The sequence below is a fragment of the Lutra lutra genome, chromosome 11 (assembly GCF_902655055.1).
Source record: "Lutra lutra chromosome 11, mLutLut1.2, whole genome shotgun sequence".
Classification (NCBI taxonomy): Eukaryota; Metazoa; Chordata; class Mammalia; order Carnivora; family Mustelidae; genus Lutra; species Lutra lutra.
Genome location: NC_062288.1, coordinates 17904616 through 17927258, shown reverse-complemented (window position 1 = coordinate 17927258; position 22643 = coordinate 17904616). Strand labels below are relative to the sequence as shown.

Sequence of the window (22643 nt, the reverse complement as noted above, 5' to 3'; positions counted from 1 at the left end):
AGATTTATACCTCATTATATTAAAAATGAGGCTTTATCCAATATTGGCCTGATATTTGGTCATTCTGCAGAATGCAAAAGCACACAGGCACAGAGGATTTCTAATAGAGTGTTTCTTGATCTGTTTTAAAGATTTGTTATAGAGAGAGAGAGAGTGGGGTGCGAGAGAGCAGAGGGAAAGACTCTCAGGCAGACTGAGAGTCATGACGCTGAGATCATGACCTGAGCAGAAATCAAGGGGCAGCAGCTTAACCGACAGAGCCACCCAGGTGCCCCTCTGATGGAATGTTTCTCATCGAGGACACATTCTGACCCGCCCAGACTTCATGTAGCTGCTTCTGCTTTATATGAGCCCCATGCTAAATCCGAAACTTGTCTGTGGCCCTGAACCTGCTTTGTCCTTTTTTTTTTTTTTTTTAAATCTCTTGGCCTTCCGTTGCCATTCCTACCACCTTTATTGCATGAGTCCTGCCCACCTCCCAAGGCTCACTTGCCCTTTGGCTTTCCCCCCAGCACCAGCCCAGACCTCCTGTCTTTGAGATTCAGACCCATGTGTCTGTCTGCCTCCCAGCCATCTCCACTTACAGACTCCAGATAATTTCGTCCTCAATTGAAAATGTGATCTCCTGCCTCAGCCCTTCCCTGTACAACCACGTCATTCTCTCTCTCTTTTTTTTTTGTCCCTCCACTAATGTGAGAAACATGGTCAGTAGAGCCCCTCGTGCTCTGCCTCACATTTGTTAAACCCAGTAGTTTGTGGAAAACACATAGATTGTGTTTAGTTGCTGAAAATTTAAAGTAGTGACATGAAAAATAAACAATGGAAATTAAGAAAAAAAAATAGGACTGACTTTGGCACGGATTCTGGATCTGAATCCTGGCTCTGCCATTGGTAACTTTTGGCACCTTGAGCAAGTTATTTTGCCATCTGTGTCTCAGTTTCTTTCTCCATGAAATGGGAATAACGATAGTACCTACCAGAGAGGGTTGTTGTGAGAATTAAGTGGGATGACCGTGTTTGGCGCATACTAAGCGTTATATTTAGGTTTGTTAAAGAGAGGGAGGGTGAATGAAAGGGAGAATGGGAGACCCTTACAAGTCAGTGAGAGGGACGCCAGGGTGGCTCAGCTGGTTAAGCGTCTGCCTTCAGCTCTGGTCGTGATTCCAGGGTCCTGGGATGGACCCCTGTATCGGGCTTCCTTCTTAGCAGGGAGCCTGCTTCTCCCTCTGCCTGCTCCTCGCCCTGCTGGTGCTCTCTGTTGCTCTCTCTCTCTCTCTGACAAAATAAAATCTCAAAGAAAAAAAAAAAAGTCAGTGAGAAAAATGAAAGTTTTTGAAAATGAAGTTTGATTGGAAATATAAGAATCTAGAGATTGCTTTCAAGGCAGTATCATGGTGGTACTTAAAAAAAAGTTATTAGTGGAAAGTATAAAAGTAGAGTCTTTAGATCATTTAGCTAAATGTTTCAGACTTTAACAAGCCCATGCTCCTTTAAATCTCAAGCCCTTCTTGAATTCCATTTGAAATGCAAGGTAAATAGTCTGACTTAAAAAAAAAAATTTAAAAAGCAATGGTATAAAGCTTTGCTCTGTTTTCACACCTTCCCCTCCCTTGGGAATCCATGTTTAACTGGCAGAATAAATAAGTTCGTGTGTGCAGAAGCTCCCATGTTTATGGTTTCATTTAAGTATTCACAAGTCATTTTAAAACATCTTAGTAAAATGTAGGTAGGAGTCTTGAAAATAGTCACTTTATTTAAATGAGGCAGATGCTTATAGTAAAAATAGGAATATGTGCCTAAAATATAAATTAATTGGAGAAAATTTGTTGTATTAAATTGATAGCTTGTTGCCATTTCCTCATGTCATAATATTTGTGAAAGTAAGCTCGGTGGTGGGACAGATTTCTACCTCTCGAAGTTTTACATTACAATGCAGTTTTATGCTGAAAACTCAGAATTCTGTGCTTGCTCCACTACACATTGCTATCTGTATATATTTTTAGAAGGAAAAAAAGACCATCCTCTTGGATACCTTTGTTTGTCCCTAGAGTTGTTCACAGGCCTTTGATTTCTTTGACTGTCACTAATGACCATTTATCGACAAAGCAGTATTAGGACTTTTGATTCATAAAAAGTCTTAAAATTATTTCCTTGTAATCCCTTAAAAAGAATCCAGAAGGTATGTCAGTATTTGAATTCTAATAAAAACTCATTTGTAAAAAGAGTGTTTTGTGAAAAATATTTTAAGAGTACATTTAGCATCAAAAGGGTACAAAGTTTCAGTTAACACAAGATGAAAGGGTTCTGGAGATCTGCCTCACAGCATCCTGATGCTAGAGCTGCCAATACTGTGTCATATACTTGAAATTGGCTCGGAGGATAGGTGTTAAGTTAAATCTACACACACACACACAAGGGTAGCTACACAGAGGTGATGACAAAGTTATTTAGCTTGACTGGAGTGATCTTTTCAAGACATATATCAAAACATCAAGTTGTATATCTTAAATATCTAGTTTTTCCATGTCAAAGATAAAGTTAAAAATTCACAGTGTGAATTAATTCTGATAGTGTTAGAGCATATTTGAGAGATTTTTTTCTGCCAACACTAATTAGACCAGAACCTTTTATTCCCCTTTGTTTATTGTGAGATATTTCCACTCTACAGAAAGGAACAGACACTAAGGAACTCTCACACAAGTCATCTCCTGGCTTTTACAAATTTTAACATTTTTTAATGTTTTATTTTAGTTTTTCTGAGAGAGAGAGTGAGGGAGCATGCACACAAAGGTTGGGAGAGGCAGAGGAAGAGACAGAGAGAGAATCCCAAGCAGGCTTCACACCTAGCACAGAGCCCATCGCAGGGCTCTGTCTCAAGACCCTGAGATCATGACCTGAGCTGAAATCAAGAGTCGGATGCTTAACTGACTGAGCCACCCAGGTGTCCCTGTTTTGCATATTTTCAAAGCTTGTATGAATTGTGTCACTTACAAAAGTTTCATTTATGTAAATTATAATTTTCCACTTTTTTTTTCAGAGATTTTTTGATTTATTTGACAGACATGGATCACAAGTTGGCAGAGAGGCAGGCAGAGAGAGAGAGAGGGAAGCAGGCTGAGCAGGGAGCCCGATATGGGGCTTGATCCCAGGACCCTGGGATCATGACCTGAGTTGAACGCAGGAGATTTAACCCACTGAGCCACCAGGGGCCCCCACTTTATTTTTGAGAACAGTTTTTGAGATGATGTTCCATTGATTCATGTAGATTTAGTTCATTTATTTTAGACTGCTATGTAGTATGCCTTTGTATAAATGGAAGCTTTATCTACTCTTTGACAAATACTTTGGGTATTTCCAATTTGTTGGAAACAAATTATAGTGCTATAGTGAACTCTGTGTGTGTGTGTCTGTGTGTGTGATGCACATGTACTAGAATTTTAAAGATGGTTTTCAAAGTGTGGTCTGGGGACCCCTTGAAGGATCATTCCTTCCCAATCCTAGACTGTTTCAGGGAGTCTGTAGGGTGAAAGCTATAACAACAACAACAATGTTCTTTGCCGTTTTCCCCTTCTCATTCTGTCGTGTGAATGGTAGAGTTTTTTAGAGGGTACATGATATATGATATTGTAACACATCTCAAAGTGGAAGCAGATGTGAGAATCCAGTTTTCTCCCTTTATATTCAATTTGCAAAAAAGTAGAACAAAGTCATTCTTTTTACGAAATTTTGCTTGTTTTGGGAAGTATAGTTATTTTCCCTAAAAATATGTTATTTGTAATACCATGCATTGTTTTGTTGTTGGTAGTTTTAAGTGAAATATTGTTCTAATTTAGCAGTTTTAATTTCTAATACAACAAATTGCAGTGGATAGGACCCATAAAAGCAAATAATTTTTAAGAGTGGACAAAGGTTTTGAGACCAAAAAGTTTGAGAACTGCTACCCGAGGATATATACATAGGTATGGAGAGGCTGGTTGTAAGGCGTGCATAGCTGTAACTACCCCCTCACACTGGCATTTTGTGGCGTAGAGTTGTTAAACTACTTCTCATTCTCAGCAGAGTGGAAGAGTACCTGGTTCTCCACGTTCAAGCTGACATTTGCTTTTGTTGGATTTTAACAAGCTTTGCCAGTAGCCGGATGTTAGATAGAATCCCATTGTGAATTGAATTTGCTTTTTCCTGATTAGTAGTAACACGGAGCATCTTTTTATGTTTGTTGACCATATTTGTAGTTTGTCTTCTGTGGAAAACTTTTTGTTCTGTGCCATTTTTCTTATCCAACTGATGATGTTTTTCTTCCTGATTTGTAGGAGGATTTCTTTCCTTCCCTCCTTTCTTTCTTTTTCTTTCTTCATATTAATATTCTGGTTATTAATCCTTTGTTGATAACATGCAGTGGAAGAATCTTCCTCCAGTCTTGGGTTTCTTTTCATTTCATTTATGGTAATTTTGGTTGAACATAATTTTTTAATATTAAGTTTCTTAATTTCTAAATTTTAAGTTAAGTTTCATACTTAAGATTTTAATCTGTTGATAATATATTTCAGTATATGGTTTGAGAAGGGAATTTCATTTTATTTTTTAAAATATGCATCATTTATTACCTTTTCCCCCACTGATTTTTAAATAGCAATTTTCCGTAAATGTTTTGTGAATGTACTTAACATCTCTAGTCTATTCTGTTGTTTTTTTCTTTCATCATTACCTCTTTACCTAATTAAGATTAATATGACTTTATATGGTCTTCATATGGTAAAGAGGGTAAGTCTCACCTTGGTTTGTTTATTTTTTTTGTCCCAGAATTGTTTATTCATAGGTTCTTATTATTCCATAGATCTTTTAGGATAAGCTTAAAATTTTCGAAAACTTTATTGGGAGTTTTACTGGAATTGTACTTGATTTATAAACAAATTTGGAGAGAAAAGACATTTTAATGGTATTGAGTCTTGAACTTTCCATGAACATGGAAATTTTATTTCTAAGTAACTTATCATTTCTAAGTTTTATTTCTAAGTAACTTACCATTTTTGTTCTTACAACTAGGATTTTTTTCTGTTTTATAGTCTATCATTGTCATTACTGAAAACATGTCATTACTGAAAAAGGAACTGTTAAAACTCAATACTGAAATGCTCCAATCAAACTGAGTAAAAGACTTGAATAGTTCAATGAAAAAGACATCAAAATGGCCAGTAAGCACAGAGGCTGGTGCTCAGTATTTTTAGTTATCAAGGATATGAAAGTGAAAACCACAATGAGACATCGTTCAGCACACACAAGAACAACTAAAATAAGAAGACATTCCCGACCTTGTCAAGGAATAACTAGAACTCTAATATATTGCCTGTGAGAATGGTACAAATGCTTAGGAAAACTGGGGGTTTTTATAAAGTTAAACATTTCCCACCTATGACCCAGCAATCCCACTCTAGGCATTTACTCAAGAGAAATAAACACATATGTTCACAAAAAGGCTTATATATAAATATTTATAGACACTTTATTCAAAATAACCCAAACTGGAAACAACCCAAATGCCCATCAACAAGAGAGTGGGTAAATAAATTGTAATATATTTATGCGATGGAATACCCTTAGCAATAAAAAAGAACAAACTATTGATCCTCTCAACAGCTGGAATGAATCTCATGTCTATATGAAATTCAAAGGAAGGCAAAGCTTAATTGTGGTGAAAGAGATCCTAACAGTAGCTTCCTGTGGGATAGCGGGGATTGACTGTGTCAAGGGGCTCAGGGCACCATCTCAGGATGCTGGAAATGTTTATATCTTTTTTTTTAAGATTTTATTATTTTTTTTATAGTTTTGTTTTTTTTTTTTTTTTTTGGTCAGAGAGAGAGAGGGAGAAAGCAAGCACAGGTAGACAGAGTGGTAGGCAGAGGCAGAGGGAGAAGCAGGCTTCCTGCCGAGCAAGGAGCCTGATGTGGGACTCGATCCCAGGACGCCGGGATCATGACCTGAGCCGAAGGCAGCCGCTTAACCAACTGAGCCACCCAGGCGTCCCAAAGATTTTATTTTTTAATAATCTCTATACCGAACGTGGGTCTTGAATTTTCAACCCCAAGATTAAGAGTTGTACATTCTACTGACTGAGCCAGGTAGGCAAAATGTTTATATCTTGATGGGAGTATTGGTTACGTAGATGTATAAATTGTCAAAATCCTTCATACTGTGCGTTTCATTGTATGTCAAGTTCACCTTGATTTTTAAAAAAGTTGGACACATGGATCTCTTGAAGTGCTCTTTTCCACATTTTAAGTAAGAAGTACCATTGTTTTCTGCACTGATTATCTTGTGAAATTTTTTATTATTTCTCTCGGACACTAACATCTGGGTTATATTTTCATAATTATGAAGCATAAATGGAATTGCTTTTTGCTACTTGTACAAAAAGCCAAAGGTTAGTTAAGCTCTACTATTTCTAAGTATATTTTATATTTTCACCCAATACTGTATTTTAACTTACAGGTTTCATGAATTTAATACTTCTATGAATATTATATTTGTCTAAATAATCGCTGTCAGGAAGCACCCCTATTGTATTAATTGCCATTAGCACTACTCATTTGGTATTTATTGAACCTAATATATTTCAAGCAGTTTTAGACACCGGGGAAACAGTAGTGAAGCAGACAGAAAAAAAAGGACCCTCCCCTCACAGAGTTTGCAGACTGGGGGGCCGGGGAGAAGGAAGCTGACAATAAACATAATGCCTTAAATCCCTTGAGACACCACTTACAGCGCTGCAGGGAACTCTTTTTCTTTTCTTTTTTTTTTTTTTTTAAGATTTTATTTATTTATTTGACAGAGAGAGATCACAAGTAGACGGAGAGGCAGGCAGAGAGAGAGAGAGAGGGAAGCAGGCTCCCTGCTGAGCAGAGAGCCCGATGCGGGACTCGATCCCAGGACCCTGAGATCATGACCTGAGCCGAAGGCAGCGGCTTAACCCACTGAGCCACCCAGGCGCCCCAGGGAACTCTTTTTCTTAAAGATTTTATTTATCTATTTGAGCGAGAAAGAGCACAAGTTAGAGGTGAGGAGGGGCAGAGGTTAGAGGTGAGAGGGAGAAGCAGACTTCCCGCTGAGCAGGGAGCCGGGTGCCCATGCCGCTCGGGGTTCCATCCCAGGACCCAACCCGAGATCGTGACTGGATCCAAAGGCAGACGCTTGAAGGACTGAGCCACCCAGGTGCCCCTGGGAGGAGCTCTTGAGGGGAACTGGAGGGAGCTACTTTCAACCTGGCGTTCACAGAGAGGTTTCAGACGGGGCATCTGAGCGGAGACTAGAATAGCAGGAACATCTTCCTTCTGTGAAGTTATGGAGAGGGTCTGAATGTAGGTATTTGCTCTAACTGTACCTTTATGATTAGACCAACCTTAATCATATCCCCGAATTGTTTCCTTAGCTGGTCTCCATTTCAAAGCCCTTCTATTTTTCTTAATTATGTTTTCTGAGTCTGTTTTGTTGTGACTTTATGGATGTGTGACACTTTCAACCCTTGCAACTCTGGGCCCTCCTGATGTCAGTAGTAGTGCAGTCTGGATGGTCAGCTCTTACCAGCAGGCCATTCGTCTCCATGAATATGCCCTTCGCACATAGTTGACACCTAGGTTTAGGAGAGACAGTCCGGGGCGCTTGGGTGGCTCAGTTGGCTGAGCATCCCGCTCTCGATTTCAGCTCAGGCCATGATCTCAGCGTGGTGAGATGGAACCCTGGGTGAGGGTTCCGGCTATGTGGGGAGCCTGCTGGGATTTTAATCCTCCTCCTCCCCTTTCTTGCCTTGCTCTCACACATGCGCACCACTTGCTCAAAAAAAAAAAAAGAAAGAAAGAAAGAAAAAAAAGCTGTTAGAAGAGACTGTTTCAATATGCACAGAAGCAGAGATGGAATTTAGGTAGCTTTGACAGTGGCCCTTCTTATATCTTACTTCTCTTCTGAGCCCACATTTTAGAATCCTGAAAGTACTTGGGATCCTCTCTCTCAGCACTGTAACTGCATCCACTCTCCGAGTTCTATAAGTTCGGCAACCTCAGAACTCTCATAGCCAAAACTATGTTTTTCTTTTTCTTAGAGGACATTTTGAGTGAAGTTCTCATGAATTAAAAAGTTGAGAATCAAGTTCATTTATAAGCAAAAACAAGTGGATGTAGTTTTTTATTCCTAGTGTAATAATTATATTTTATTGGTATTTTATTTTATTTTTATTTTTTTAAAGATTTTATTTATTTATCTGATAGAGATCACAAGTAGTCAGAGGTAGGCAGAGAGAGAGGGGGAAGCAGGCTCCCCGCTGAGCAGAGAGCCCGATGCAGGGCTCGATCCCAGCACCCCGAGACCAAGACCTGAGCCGAAGGCAGAGGCTTAACCCACTGAGCCACCCAGGTGCTCCTATATTTTTTTGGTATTATAAAATATCAGTTATATTTTGAGGACTTTATTTCATGAATAGAAAGAACGAAAATGCACATCTTTTTTAGTGGTCCTGCAAGCTGGTACTTTCTAAAAGCTTGAGTGTATTTCATCCAACTCCGCCAGGCTCCATCCATGCCCCCTATGTCTAGGTGGGTTGGACCCCTGACCTCAGGCTATATAATCAGAAAGGAAGAAGCAAATTGGTTCCCCAAATGCCTGCCTTTCCAACAGTTCCCATTATGTCTGATCACAAGTACTTTGAGGGTACACAGCTTATAATCTGTGTCTCCTTGGAGCCAAGACTGGGACACTCTGGAGAGTACCCCCCAACTGTAGCTCTTTCCTAGTCCCCCACAGCCCCTCTAGGGGCCGAATCCCAGTGGAGTCTTGGGCACCATGCATCCACCTGGAAACGAACTCAGAGGCTCACAGGGGCAGTGGCAACAGCAAGAGTGATCAGAGTGTCTCTGACTACTTACAAAGGTGGTCAAGTCTCCTCATCCTTTAATAAAACTAACTGGTCCTTTTCAGTGTCAGGAATTAAATTTGTATAAGAAAGTTTGAAATAGTGCTTGTTAGGTTAATGAGCAAGATATTTCAGGTTTTGTTATTCATTTGCTGTCTTCTAAAAGAGGTGATTCTTCCTTGGTTCAGGGGTGAAGCTTACTTCATTTTTAATTTTCGAAACACAAGCATAAGAGAATTTAATTCATTCTGAGCTAAGTGTTTACTGTGTCAAAAATAATTAACATGGTCTCAATTTACATAATTTCTAGAATCTTTTATTTAGACAGTTAACAGATTCAGAAAGTGTTTACTGCTAGAAAAAGCAACTAATAGGAGAATGGGGCTGCTAATTATTTGGTCGACTCCGAGATTACTGTGTACATCTCACTTTGGGGTATAGGAACACTTCTGCGAAAGGGCTATGTCACCAGTGCAGTTCCAGTATAGACATGGTGATTTTGTGTGTGTGTGTGTGTGTGTGTGTATGTGTGATGACCAAACACACAGCTCAGGGCTCTTACTTTTTTTTTTTTTTTTTTTTTTAAAGATTTATTTATTTATTTGACAGAGAGAGATCACAAGCAGGCAGAGAGGCAGGCAGAGAGAGAGGAGGAAGCAGGCTCCCTGCTGAGCAGAGAGCCCGATGCGGGGCTCGATCCCAGGACCCTGAGATCATGACCTGAGCCAAAGGCAGCGGCTCAACCCACTGAGCCACCCAGGCGCCCCGGGGCTCTTACTTTTTTAACCTGGAGCTTCTTTCCCAGTATTATGCTCAGAGATGCAAACTCTGTGCACTGCTGTCAGTGGGTATAGCTTTTTTGAAGACCAGACTCATTGGATCATGCTTTCAATTGACTGCTTTTGTTTTTTTGTTTTTTTTTGTTTTGTTTTGTTCTTTGGTGGGCAGCAAATTGAAGTTTCTTGAGCAATAGTACAGAGTTTATTGAGTGGTAGTACCAAGCTCCCAAAAAGGGACGCCTGGGTGGCTCAGTGGGTTAAGTGTCTGCCTTCAGCTCAGGCCATGATTCTAGGGTCCTGGGATCGAGCCCCACATCGGGCTCCCTGCTCAGCGGGAGACCTGCTTCTCCCTCTCCTCCCAGCTTTTGCTCTCTCTCACTCTCTCTGTCTCTCAAATAAATAAATCAAATCTTCAAACAAAACAAAACAAAGCTCCTGAAGAGGGAGGGGACCTGAGAGAGTTGCCGTGACTGCTTTTATTTTTATAGAATTTAAGTTGTTTTAGTCTTCTGTAGAATTTCTAATTTACCCCAATTTTTTGGTTAGGTAGCTTCTTGGCGTGGTGTAAGCCCTTCAGTCATTGTATTTGGAAATACGACTAGACTTGGTCAAACTCTTCAGGGACAAGGACTCTTAGCTGTCCAGGGCCCCACGTCCAACCTCAATAAAGCAAGTAAAATGACTGGGACAAGGAGACTTGCTCTATTGATTTCACAGTTTATTGATTAATGATGAGGTGTTCACTTAGCACCACTTGTCTGCCAGGCATAAAGAGTTGAGAAGATAATCAGGTCTTGCTGGTACCAGTGGGGGCCCGAGTCACAGGTGTGGGAAGCTCTTTTTGCTGCCAGGAATAGAGAGGCTCATTCAGGCTACATCACATCATGGAGCATTTTTCTTGTAGGATGCTCTGACATGAAGGAAGGCTTGAATCAGTTCTACTTCTGGATCTCCTGGGAGCAGAGGAATTAAGACTAATCTGGTGGAATATAGTTTGGGAAGGGAGGGGATCACTGGTTAGACAAGCATGTAGATATTCAGAGGAACACAGGCCTCTCAGTAATCCCCTGGGATGGCATTTGGGAGAAAGTCAAACCTGTATAAATATTTCTGTATTTTTCCTTCGGGATTCACTAAGATCTGAGGAGTCACTAAGATCTAAAAATGTTAGGAGTTTAGTATAGTCTTAAATCATATTTGCTTGTTTTTTTTCAGGCAGATAATACATTTCCTATTTATTTCCTTCTGTATTATCCTAATCTCCAGTATTTGTGTGTGTGTGTGTGTGTGTGTGTGTGTGTATGTGTGTTTGTGCATGCGCATAACTAAATACACACAGAATACCCACAGGATAGGAAAATCTGAAGGTGGAAACCGAGAGTCTGGGAAAACTAAATTTGACTTGTCACATTTGAAAACATCATCTGTTAACCTTTTTTGTGTGTGAGTTTATACTGCTGCTTAGTGTATTTTGAAAGTGGTAATATTAAAACTGATCATATTAGCTCACAATAAATAAACATCAACCTCTCACATTTGAATAGGAATTTATAGCTTATGGGTACTTTCAAAGATTTTTTTCCTTTTTTTAACTTATTCAGTTTTTTTGGATTTTGGGGGGGGTTAGTTCTTTTCTGAAGTTCTTTTAAAATTCTTCCTAAAACCCCCCTGAAAGGAGGCAGGCAGATCTTAACTTTTCATATTTTCAAAGTTGAGAATTTAAATCAACAACATGACCCCATGCATCCCAGGCCCCCTGACTCCAGTTGGTGGCCCTGCCCGTGTGGCAGGCTCTCTGGGGAACAGAATGTTGACAGTGTCCTTCCTCGCCTTCTGCCTGCTCCTCTTCTCTCTACTTAGTTCCTGAGAATCAGAGTAGCAGGCACACCAGAGCCGGATGTTCATTACTTGCTTCAGCAGCAAGGCTTCCACAACCTTCTTCCCTATTTCAGCAGCTAGACTAAAAAAATCTAGAGAGACTGTGTAGGTTACTGTTAGCTTGCCAAAAGTTTGCGCAGGAACACCTGTGCTTCATATATCTGCAAGTGAGTACGGAGGGTTGTGGGTATAAGGGATTGAGTTCTTGGTAGTTGTCATCCAAACCCAGTATTGACTTGGGCACCAGGGTGGCTCAGTTGGCTAAGCATTGGCCTTCGGCTCAGGTCATGTACCCAGGGTCCCAGGATCGAGTCCTGCATCGGGTTCCCTACTCAGTGGGGAGCCTGCTTCTCCCTCTCCCTCTGTCTGGTGCTCCCTCTGCTTCTGCTGTCTCTCTCTAATAAATAAATAACATCTTTAAAAAAAAAAAGAAAAAACTAACACAAAACCCCATGTTTACCTTGACTACTGCAAATCACTTGCCTGGTGCTTCCCTATTCCTAACTGCCCCATTCCACACCCATTCACTACTGGGAGGTAGAAACCATAGTTGTATAAGCTGTTGACTCACAATTTGAACATTGAGACAGTTTCTAGCAAAAGTATAAAGGAGGCATAGAGGAAAGGAATCTACCATCAGTAAAGTGAGGGCATTTTTACAGTCAAGCTCAGATCCTGATTTGCTTTAGATCAGTGTATCAGCAGGTGTGCACTCAAGTATGTTCATGGAAGACATAATGTAGTTAGGATTCTCCCCCTTACCTGTGGAACCATGAAGAATATAAAAGCTGCAAATGTTGTCCGACCAGGTGTATCATACTCGTTGATTCAGACACCTTCAGTGGCTTTGCAGCAATGCCCTGACCTTTTGAAATGCTGAATGTCTATTAGTAAAATTCCAAACAAAGCAAAATACACAAACACCCCAGAAAACTCTTTGGATTTATGTTGTAGCTGTGCTGTGGAAAAGTCAGTGCAAAACTGTGTAAAATAGCTGTGTTTACATATAAACACTGTTTGGATCTAGGATCTGATGGTTATAAGCTGACTCTTTGGCCAACCTGAATGTCCAGATGTCTGGTGAGATAATTGAAAGCAGTGCAGGATACAGGAGTGGGGTTTCAGGAGGTCCCAGATGCCACCAACCTCCTGTGAATTACCGTGACAATTGAAAAGACTGCCCCCCGCCAAATTAGAATACACCTTCGAGATGGTGATGGCACTTGTGTTGCAAAACTCTGCCTTACACAGGTCAGAAAGACCTGGAAACCTAAGGGATCCCAAAGGAACAAAGACTGCCCACCATTTCGTATCAGAAGCTCCTCATGCTGTAATTTCATTGTCTCGAGAGGCTGGAGAGGGCAGGAGGAGAATGTCTGCTCTAATTTTTCTCCAAGGCTGACAGGTTTTCTGCCTTTCTCTGCCTTTGTCAACCTGCACTATCTCCTCTGCCTGCGTTCTTGCTGGGAAGTGCCTTGCACCGTCTCCATTCCCTGTCCTTGGAGCTTGCTGGGGAGCCTTTCTTCAGGCTTGGTTCCCAAGGAGCTGTGAAGAAGGGGTTTGAAAGTGTTCAAGAAAACTGGTGGGAAGTTGCTTGTTTTTTTTTTCCTCTCTTATGTGATGAATGTACATACCATGCAGGTTACACGTTTCAAGGTTTTCAATAAGTAATTTGTCACTTTGCAAGTATATGGCTAAAGTGTTTTGGTATATAAATAATAACAATTTTATCTTGCTTGGTCAGTTTGAAAGATACGATTTTCTATAAACCATAGCATTTTATTTTATTTTAAGATTTTATTTATTTGACAGAGAGAGAGATCACAAGCAGGCAGAGAGGCAGGCAGAGAGAGGGGGGAAGCAGGCTCCCTGCTGAACAGAGAGCCTGATGCGGGGCTGGATCCCAGGACCCTGAGATCATGACCTGAGCTGAAGGCAGAGGCTTAACCCACTGAGCCACCCAGGTGCTCCAGCCATAGCATTTTAATAATAATTGAGCTTGTGACTCAGGAATCGTTGATAACAGTGGGAATCAGTATGGAAGGATGTATTTACTTGTCGTAGTGTGACTTCAGGAGTCAGTATTTTTGCTTCCTGTGCTCTGTGAGCAGCATTTTGGTACTAGAGGTGTCTAGGTTCAAGTCCTCCGGCTCTGCCGCAGAGTGGCTTTGTGATCTGGAGCAAATCAGGATCTTGGAGCTTTACCATAAAAATGTCCTCATTGGTAATGTGGTGATGTCGGTGTTTAATACAGTGGTTGCAAGGATTAATGTCGAACATTTGACACAGTCCTCCTCTAGTACTCATTCCTATGCATCCACCTTCTTTCATTCTCTAAACCACAGTGCATGTAAAATCTTTGTCTTCCTCTTTCACTTGACCTAGCGTAAACAATTTTTATAATTATCGTTTTCGAAGTATTAAAATTCAGTATTATGGTATATAATGACATTCTGCCACTAACTGTGGACATGATGTCCTCTCTGTGTATAATATGAACCTTAAATTTACCTGCTTACTTCAAGAAATAAAGTTTTTCAAAACCTCCCTTCTTGACATAACTGTAAGCAAAACTGGGAGGAGACAACAACCTGAGTTGAGTCTGGGCCGTGGCCCATGGGAGGGACGGTGAGGGACGGTGCGCTTCCACACGCCACCTTGAAATTGCAGCCTTCAGTATACAGATCTGGAGGCCTTGACCTCTGGGTTGCACAGAAACGATCAAAACTATAACTATTAAATCTGAGAATATCAAGGATATACTCAATAATGATTACAGTACACACAAGCATTTTTCATTTTGTTTTTTTTTTATTATTGTAAAAATCATGCTGCTGAATAGAAGTATACTGTTGACCAGGAAAGAATGCACTGAAAATTTAAGCAAACAGGTGTTTTTTTGGGGCAATTCGAATTGCAGTTCAGGAGACACAGATAGAGGTAGGAGCCTGAATCCGAGGAAGCCAAAGAGAGGGCAGGTTAGAGAGTCAAAGGGCTGAGAGTGTAGTTCTCATTCAGGTCCTCCGTGCGAGAGAGAGAGTGGAAAGAAGTTATCGGGGATTGGTTGGGGTAATGTGCAGATGAGGGGTTGAAGCTTTGCTAAACTGCTTTGGCTCCTTTTGCAGTGAAGAGTGAGGAGGATTCCGGTGTCCCGATGAGAAGAAAGTGAAGTCCCAGCTGAGAGATTGCAGGTGGCCGAAGGGGTCTTCAGAAAAATTTGTGGTTTTCCCAGGGAGGGTGTGAATAAATTCCTCTACCTTTATGGCCTCCCGATCCCTTTTTTTTTTTTTTTTTAAGATTTTATGTATTTATTTGAGAGAGAGAGTATGAGAAGGGGGAGGGTCAGAGGGAGAAGCAGACTCCCCGCCAAGCAGGGAGCCCAATGCGGGACTCGATCCCAGGACTCCAGGATCATGACCTGAGCCGAAGGCAGTCGCTTAACCAACTGAGCCACCCAGGCGCCCTCCCGATCCCATTTTAAGCGACTCTGTCAGCTAGGGTTACTAGCGGTGTTCTGAAATCTCCTTTGACTAGACATACTGATTTTTCTTTCTCTAGTAGTATTTCTGTAGCATAAATCTCTAAAAGTAGAATTACTTTATTAGAGGACACAAGAACCTTGTATGGCCCACGATGTGATTGCCAAATTGTTTCCAAAGATACTGTATGGATTTACATATAGATCCTCAGTTAAGTCGTTTCAGCTGTATATAAGGCGAGCTTTTTTTTTTTTTAATTTCAGGTGCTTTGTGGGGGACTAATTTACCAGGGGAAATAGTGATTTTAATTTCTCTTTCTTGGCTACTGGTGAATTTAAATAATCTTCACATATTTGTGATATTTCCTCTTGCATTTCTTATTCATTCTTTTTTTCTTTTTAACTTAAGTAATATGTATAATAATGTGTAATCATATTATTCTGCTTTTTTTCTTTTAGCTCCGGTAATAAACCGATTCACAAGGCGTGCCTCGGGTAAGTCAGATCATATTATGGATTTTGCTTATTAATGGTGACATTTCTTAAGTAGTAATTGCTGTAGAGTAATGATGTATTAGTCGGTCGTTTTCCCAGAAAACGAACCATCGGATATAATCAAGGACGAGGACATAATTGGAAACAACCTCTGCGTGGCTGAACTTAAACCCATGCTGTGCACTGAGACCAGTGCACCTTTTTATTTTTTTATTTTTATTTATTTATTTTTAAAGATTTTATTTATTTATTTGACAGAGATCACAAGTAGGCAGAGAGGCAGGCAGGAGGGGGTTCGGGGAAGCAGGCTTCCCACTGAGCAGAGAGCCCCATGCAGAGCTCGATCCCAGGACCCTGGGATCATTACCTGAGCTGAAGGCAGAGGCTTTAACCCACTGAGCCACCCAGGCGCCCCCTGATGCACCTTTTCAAATGGAACCTCTCACCCCGATTTGTCTATCCTTGCTCTTGATCAATTATTATCTGCCCGGTTCCCGGATGTGTCAGGCACGGTTCAGAAGCAGGATGTAGAAGATCGGTGAAGGACATCCTAGAAACAGTGGTGGATGAGCGATAGGAAAAGGGACAAGGAACAGGGAATGAGGATAAGGGACAATGGATAAGGGACAGGAAAACTCTGAAAATGTAGATACAGGAACCTGTCTTCATGGTGCCTTTTGGAAGAGGAGGGAATTGCTCTGCCTTTGTTAATGGCCCTGAGCTCTTGCTCTCTTCAAGATAGCGCAGTAACCTAACATATGTTCACTGTGAGAGATCGCAGGCACTAACAGATGCTTGAGTTAGATTCACAAATACTGTACCACCTGCATTGGTGGGGAGTACCAGCCACAGCCGAGAACAGTTCTGTCCACAGTGGTTTAAGTAAAGTGAGCTTGGGCATTGAAGTGGATGAAATTTACTTCTGTGGAATGCCTTCCTCTAGCTGAACATAGAGGACAAATGAAGTGTTTGATGTGAGAAAATTACTTTTTCTTTTAAATACTCTAGAATTTTTTGTTGTTGATGAACATTTTGACTAGATCATTTATGACGTCTATATGATACACTTGAGTAATTTAATCAAATTACCTTGTTTCCCTAATGCTGGATTATTAAAGATGTTTTAAAGTTTAAAGATTATTAAAGATGTTTTAAGGTTAATTTTTATTTTTAATTTGTCGGCAGTTACTGGTACAATTTATTCTTATTATGTAGCGACCGGCTGTAAGAGGAAAGAGACTAGGATTGAGAAAATGTGCTATATTGGGATAGTGTCTACTTTACCCTCCTGAGCTTTTTGTAATGTGAAGACATATTTATTTTAAATGGTGCAAACAAAGAGTGGATTGTAGTGACTTTAGTGGAATGAGGAGTCATGTTTATGTCAGCAAGACATCAGATGATAGCCCAAAGCAGAGCCATTGAGCGTGATGGTGTCGTAGTTTAGGAATATGGTCTTTTGTGAGCAGTGGTGGGAATGAGAGAGGAGCAGTAAGAGAATCCGTCGTGTGCTATCTTGTCTTCATGGTGTAAAATTCTCTCCATAGACGCATAGTTAGGAGTCTTAGAATAGATCATCTCTCTTTCTGTCTCAAACTGTAGACATGAGACACGTGTATCTGGGCAAGTTGCATTAGCATTTGTTGTAGGATCAACTTAACCTCAATCAATGGGTCAGGAGCTCTAGTGTGTAGGGTAGCTTTGAAACATCATTATTTTAGTTTCTCCACCACCACTAAATCCATGTCCAGTGTATCTCAGTAAGACTTGGCTGGAAATGTAGGGAAGATGAAATGCCAGCAAAGAAGCCCACAATAAAGTCAGACGTTTTGTTTACTTCTAGAATGACAGGCATAGGAAATGTCGATGAAAACAAGAGGAAACAATTTGATTTAAAGAAAAATAAACAAGGTGATATAAAGTTCAGGAGTTGTGTTATATCTAGCAATAAGCCTTAAAAGGAGTGAAAATTGTTACCGTAGGAATATAACACACTGGAATCCATTATGAGAATGAATCTTGACATTGATTATTTTATGTGCATCTTCAGTCTTTCAGGCAAGGGAAATAAAATTGTATTTATTACCATAGATACAAAAAGCAGTGGTATAGAAAGGAAAAAAAGAAATGAGACCTATTAATCATCTACCTATCTGTAATTTATTTGACATTCTTATTTTTTATAAAAGTTTCTCTACAACTTTTCTGGCAAAAGAGAATACAGAAACAGTCTTAAGCCATCTTGAGGAGGAAATCCTATAGTTCTCTTTGTTAACTCAGTGGCTAAAAGGAATTTAATTTAGTAGTAGAGATACACATCAATTTATTTGGAAGTATCATTTCCTGAAAATAATAAATGTTTACTTAAAATGTAGAAATTCCTATTTGATGGTTAATATTTCTTAGCATGTCTTTTTCTAATGGAGTTTTATTTCAGAAATACTTTTTTCTTTTCTGAAATGAACTATAAAACTTACATAAAACCTGTCATTTCGGGGAAAAAATAAGTCAGGTAAAATCAACCAGAAGTTTATGTGATATGACAGTTTGTTTCTTTTTTTTTTTTTTTTTAAGATTTTATTTATTTATTTGAGAGAGAGAGGTCACAAGTAGGCAGAGAGGCAGAAGCAGGCTCCCCACTGAGCAGAGAGCCCCATGCGGGCCTTGATCCCAGGACCCCGAGATCATGACCTGAGCCGAAGGCAGAGGCCCAACCCACTGAGCCACCCAGGCGCCCGACAATTTGTTTCTTATTCGTCTATTTTTTAATAATGATTTCAACAACAAAAGCTGTGTAATATACAATAATATACTACCTGTGGTGCTCGGTAATCAGTCACTGTTGATGGAACAAAATTGGAAAAGAATATGTTACAATGTATTTCTAAATCTTTGAGGTTTTGTCTTTTGCTATTCCTACTGCATCTTAGAAAAATAAATACTACAATTGTAGTGATTCAAACAAAACATTTCTTTTATTATACTTCTGGAGGATGAGGGGATGTTTACATTAAGAAAGTGTTTAACAAATACATTACTTCAGATCATTTTTACACCTTCCACCACACTTTCTGTGAAACTCTCTTCATGTGCTCTCAGTGCCTGCCTACAAACCTGTCAGTTTTCATTTCTGTAAGTAGACGTGTCACTCAGCATTTTCAAATGGATTTCAGATGGGGTTTGTGGAGGTTTCAGGGTTTCCTAAGCTCGTTTTCCACTAGGTGGAGGAATGAAAGGCATACAGTAGGGGATGACTTATGGCAGCAAACACAGGCGGGCGTTAGATTGGTTACGTTCTACAACACAGGATCGAAACTGTCAGGTGTCTTCTGAAATCCAGATGAGGAGGTATCTTTGGTTTCTTCCTGACAGCACCCCATAACCTTAATTTTATCACTTTTTTTTTTATATTTATTGTTCATTGAGCTGTAGTTGAATAGAACACTGTGTGTTCCAGGTGTGCGGTGTGTTGGTTTCACACATTTATATAATGCAATATCATTATCCACAGCCTTATTTTTAAGTAGCACCCCATAATCTTCTTTTGAACAAAAGAAGTACTACTTTTGTTCGTTTTTTTTAACTCATTTCTACTCTCAGTAATCATTTCTTATCAATATGTCTTTTTTAAATACACAGAAGTCACACATAATCTGTTCTGTAGTCACATAAGCTATTATGTGGTTATATATAACATACATAAAATTAATAGAAAATACACATACTGTCTTGGAATGTTGATGGAATTAGAATTAACATTTGACAGTTTGGAGTATTTTGGAAGGTTATTTTTCTTGGTGGAATAATGGAGATATACCATTTATTATAATTATTATTAAAAATTAATGGTAGTGGTAGACATAGTTGTTGGATAAATCTTTGAAGAGTAAAACTTTACATGACAACAGTCCTGTTGCTTCTCTGTTCCTCTAGTATATTATGTGGGAAAGACTCCAGAGTGTGGGGTTTCACAGACTTGAGGTCATACCACCCATACTGTGCAAATTTGCACGTAAGTTATTTTGCACATTGAGTCTTACTTTCTTATTTTCACTTTCTTTCAGTTTGGGATCATAAGAGCTATAATCCCACTTGTTCTTATGGTTAAGCTAGATGGTTTTTATAAAGCAGAGTGGCTAGGCTCTCAGAAATGTTAGTGGTCAACCATCTTCTGAACATAGTTTAAAACAAAACAAAACAGTAAGACCCTCAGTGCTGTGCCTTAGCCTTTCATGACTAAGCCTAAGGGAGTCATAACATTCTTTGATACCTTCAATGTGGGGCATCTCCTTCTACTGTTTGCATGTTCCGGTTTCTAGAAAGATCATAATGGTTTTCCTCTGTGGTTTTTTTCTCTGAATTGGAAAAAAAGAAAAAGTAAAAGAAATTTCTTGTTACTCTTGAGACAGTGCCTTGCAGTATGAACTCAGACCACACTCTCTGATTTTGTTTTAACCCCAGGATTTTATTTTGGAAAAAGTCAAGCTTATAGAAAAGTTTGAAGAATTATTCAGTGATCACTTTTCTTTGGATTTCCTGGTTCATATTTTGCCACATTTGTAGACCCCTCTCTGTCCTTCCCTGCACATGTTCATACTCACACTTCGTTTTTTCACTGGATTTTTAGGAATTCTGAATACTTCATTTGTGTCTCTTAAGAACAAGGTCATTCTTTTGCATAATATTACCCTTAAGGAATTTAACCTTGATACAGTGCTGTTATCTACATAAAGTCTGATGTCCTTCTTTGTCTTGGTGTAGCCTCTGTTCCTCTCTATCTAAGCTGATTCAAGGATTTTAGATTGCATTTAATTTTCATGGCTCCATTTTTCTAATCTTTCATAAACTGACTCCCTAACATTTTTGAAGTCTGCTTCTCTTGAAGTTCTGAAGTTTCTCCCTCCCAGTGAAACCATTCCCATTATCACCGGTTATGAATTCTTAGTTCGCTTGGATGTACCTGCTGTCTGGTCACCGTGCCCCTCTGGTGCTGGTGAAGCTTAGCATTTAGCATTGCTTTATTTAGTACTGCTTTCCCGGACTGCTGTTGAGTGTTACTTGCTCTAATGCATAATTATTTCTTATAATAGAAGTGAAAATGGAACTCCAAATTATGAATTTGGTAATTTTCTTTTCTCATGTAGATAATTAGCCACACTTCAATTTTTAGCCATAACGTGAGCATTGAATTTTATAGTATATATATATGTATATATATATATTTTTTAAAGATTTTATTTATCTGAGAGATCACAAGCGGGCAGACAGGCAAGCAGAGAGAGAGGAGGAAGCAGGCTCCCTGCAGAGCAGAGAGCCCGATGTGGGACTCGATCCCAGGACCCTGAGATCATGACCTGAGCTGAAGGCAGAGGCTTAACCACTGAGCCACCCAGGTGCCCCTGAATTTTATAGTATATTTTTAACAGAGCTAAAATTTTATAGTTTTCCCTGCATTAGCATTTGGAGTAATTCAGAGGTGAAATTAAGTCTTTAAATTTCATACACCCACTGTGTAAAATGATATATTAAAAATTCAGTAAAATCTCCCAAACCAGAAAATGATTAGTCCCCAAGATAGTAGTGAAACAACAGAAGTTCAGATCTTTTATTGACTCCAATTCAGGGAACATATGCTTCCTTGATTCAGGGAACATATGCTTCCTTTTGTTTTGTCGTGGAAATATTTTGTAGCGGAAATATTTTGTAGCCTTGGTGTTCATTGTTTTTTTTTCTTTAAAGTTTTTTTTTTTTTTTTTTTTTAAAGATTTTATTTATTTATTTGACAGAGAGAGATCACAAGTAGACGGAGAGGAAGGCAGAGAGAGAGAGAAACGGAAGCAGGCTTCTTGCTGAGCAGAGAGCCCGATGCGGGACTCGATCCCAGGACCCTGAGATCATGACCTGAGCCGAAGGCAGCGGCTTAACCCACTGAGCCACCCAGGAGCCCTCTTTAAAGTTTTTTGATGAGAGCTTTTAACCTTCCCATTTTTTTTTTCAAGATGTCATTCTCATGTTGTCAGACCAGTTTGCTGAGTGATTATATTTACATTTGTACTTTATTTTTGAAATGAGCTTCAGTTTGAAAGCTCATTTCAAGCTTGGCCATGACCAACACCAGATAATGGCCACTGGGAGCATATTCCTTGAACTGATTTCCTAATTCATTCTGCCGACATTTACTGCAGCCCTACTGTGTGCCAGATACAGGGCAAGGCATGCAAGAGGAGTAGGACACGGCCCTCCGAAATTCACAATCTAGCAGGGGAGCTGGCTGTGACTGACTCGGTGTGGTGAACACCGTAATGTCCACAAAGGGAAAAGGAGAAAACCTACAATTGTTGTGGGGCATGGCTCATAGAAAGGGGGCTGGTCATTAGGGCTCATAAGGTGGGTTTCAACAGAAAAACAAGGTGCGTGGTTGTGCCTTATCACGAATAGCCAGCTGTTTTTATCATGACGTCCCCGTGTGCTGCTCTACACCTCGCCCCAGCATCAAGACCTGTGGCACGGAGTAAGCAGATGCCCACAGCCGCGGGCAGCAGGGGCTTAAAGCCAGGATTTACTTCTGCCTTTAACTTACCATTCCTTCCCAACCTTAGGCTCTCTGACGTCAGAGGAGGCAGGAGAGGCTCTGGCCTCGGAGAGACTTGTGCTGGAATGCAGCTCTGCTACTCCCGTATCCACTTACTAAAAGTGTGGGAGGGGCCCTGGGGCTTAGTCATCTTGCTAAGGTTTGGTTTCTTCAGGTCATAAATGGGAATAATACATACCTCACAAGATTATTGTAGTGATCAGACAGTAGATGATACATGAAAAACACGACACTGTGTTCTCTCCAGTTCAGTTTCCCGGTGTGAGCCTGTTGTCCAGTTGTGTCTCCTGCATAATAGGGCTGCTAGGAGCCGGGCCTGGACGGAAAGGCGGGTCTGAAGTAGCTGAGAAGGCTTGACATGGAGACTTGTTAGAAGGGGGACCCCCAGGATTAGGCCAAAAGCAAGGGGCAGACGGTTCAGCTGAGGCAGCAGGATGAACCCAGAGGGCCCGGCCCTGGTCAGGTGGACCGAGAGGCAAGGGTGGAGGGTGGACCTGGAGAGCTGCTCTGAGATGCCAAGTGTAG

At 40.2% G+C, this 22643-nt stretch overlaps 1 protein-coding gene across 1 annotated transcript in view; it reads left to right on the top strand.

The window, feature by feature from the left end:
* The window catches only part of PRKAR2B (protein kinase cAMP-dependent type II regulatory subunit beta), a 98713-nt gene that overhangs the window by 10400 nt on the left and 65670 nt on the right, over positions 1-22643 (top strand). Inside the window, exon 2 of the mRNA XM_047694101.1 lies at positions 15491-15526. Coding sequence (XP_047550057.1) covers positions 15491-15526 — 36 coding nt within the window. The remainder of the gene's footprint in view (positions 1-15490; positions 15527-22643) is intronic.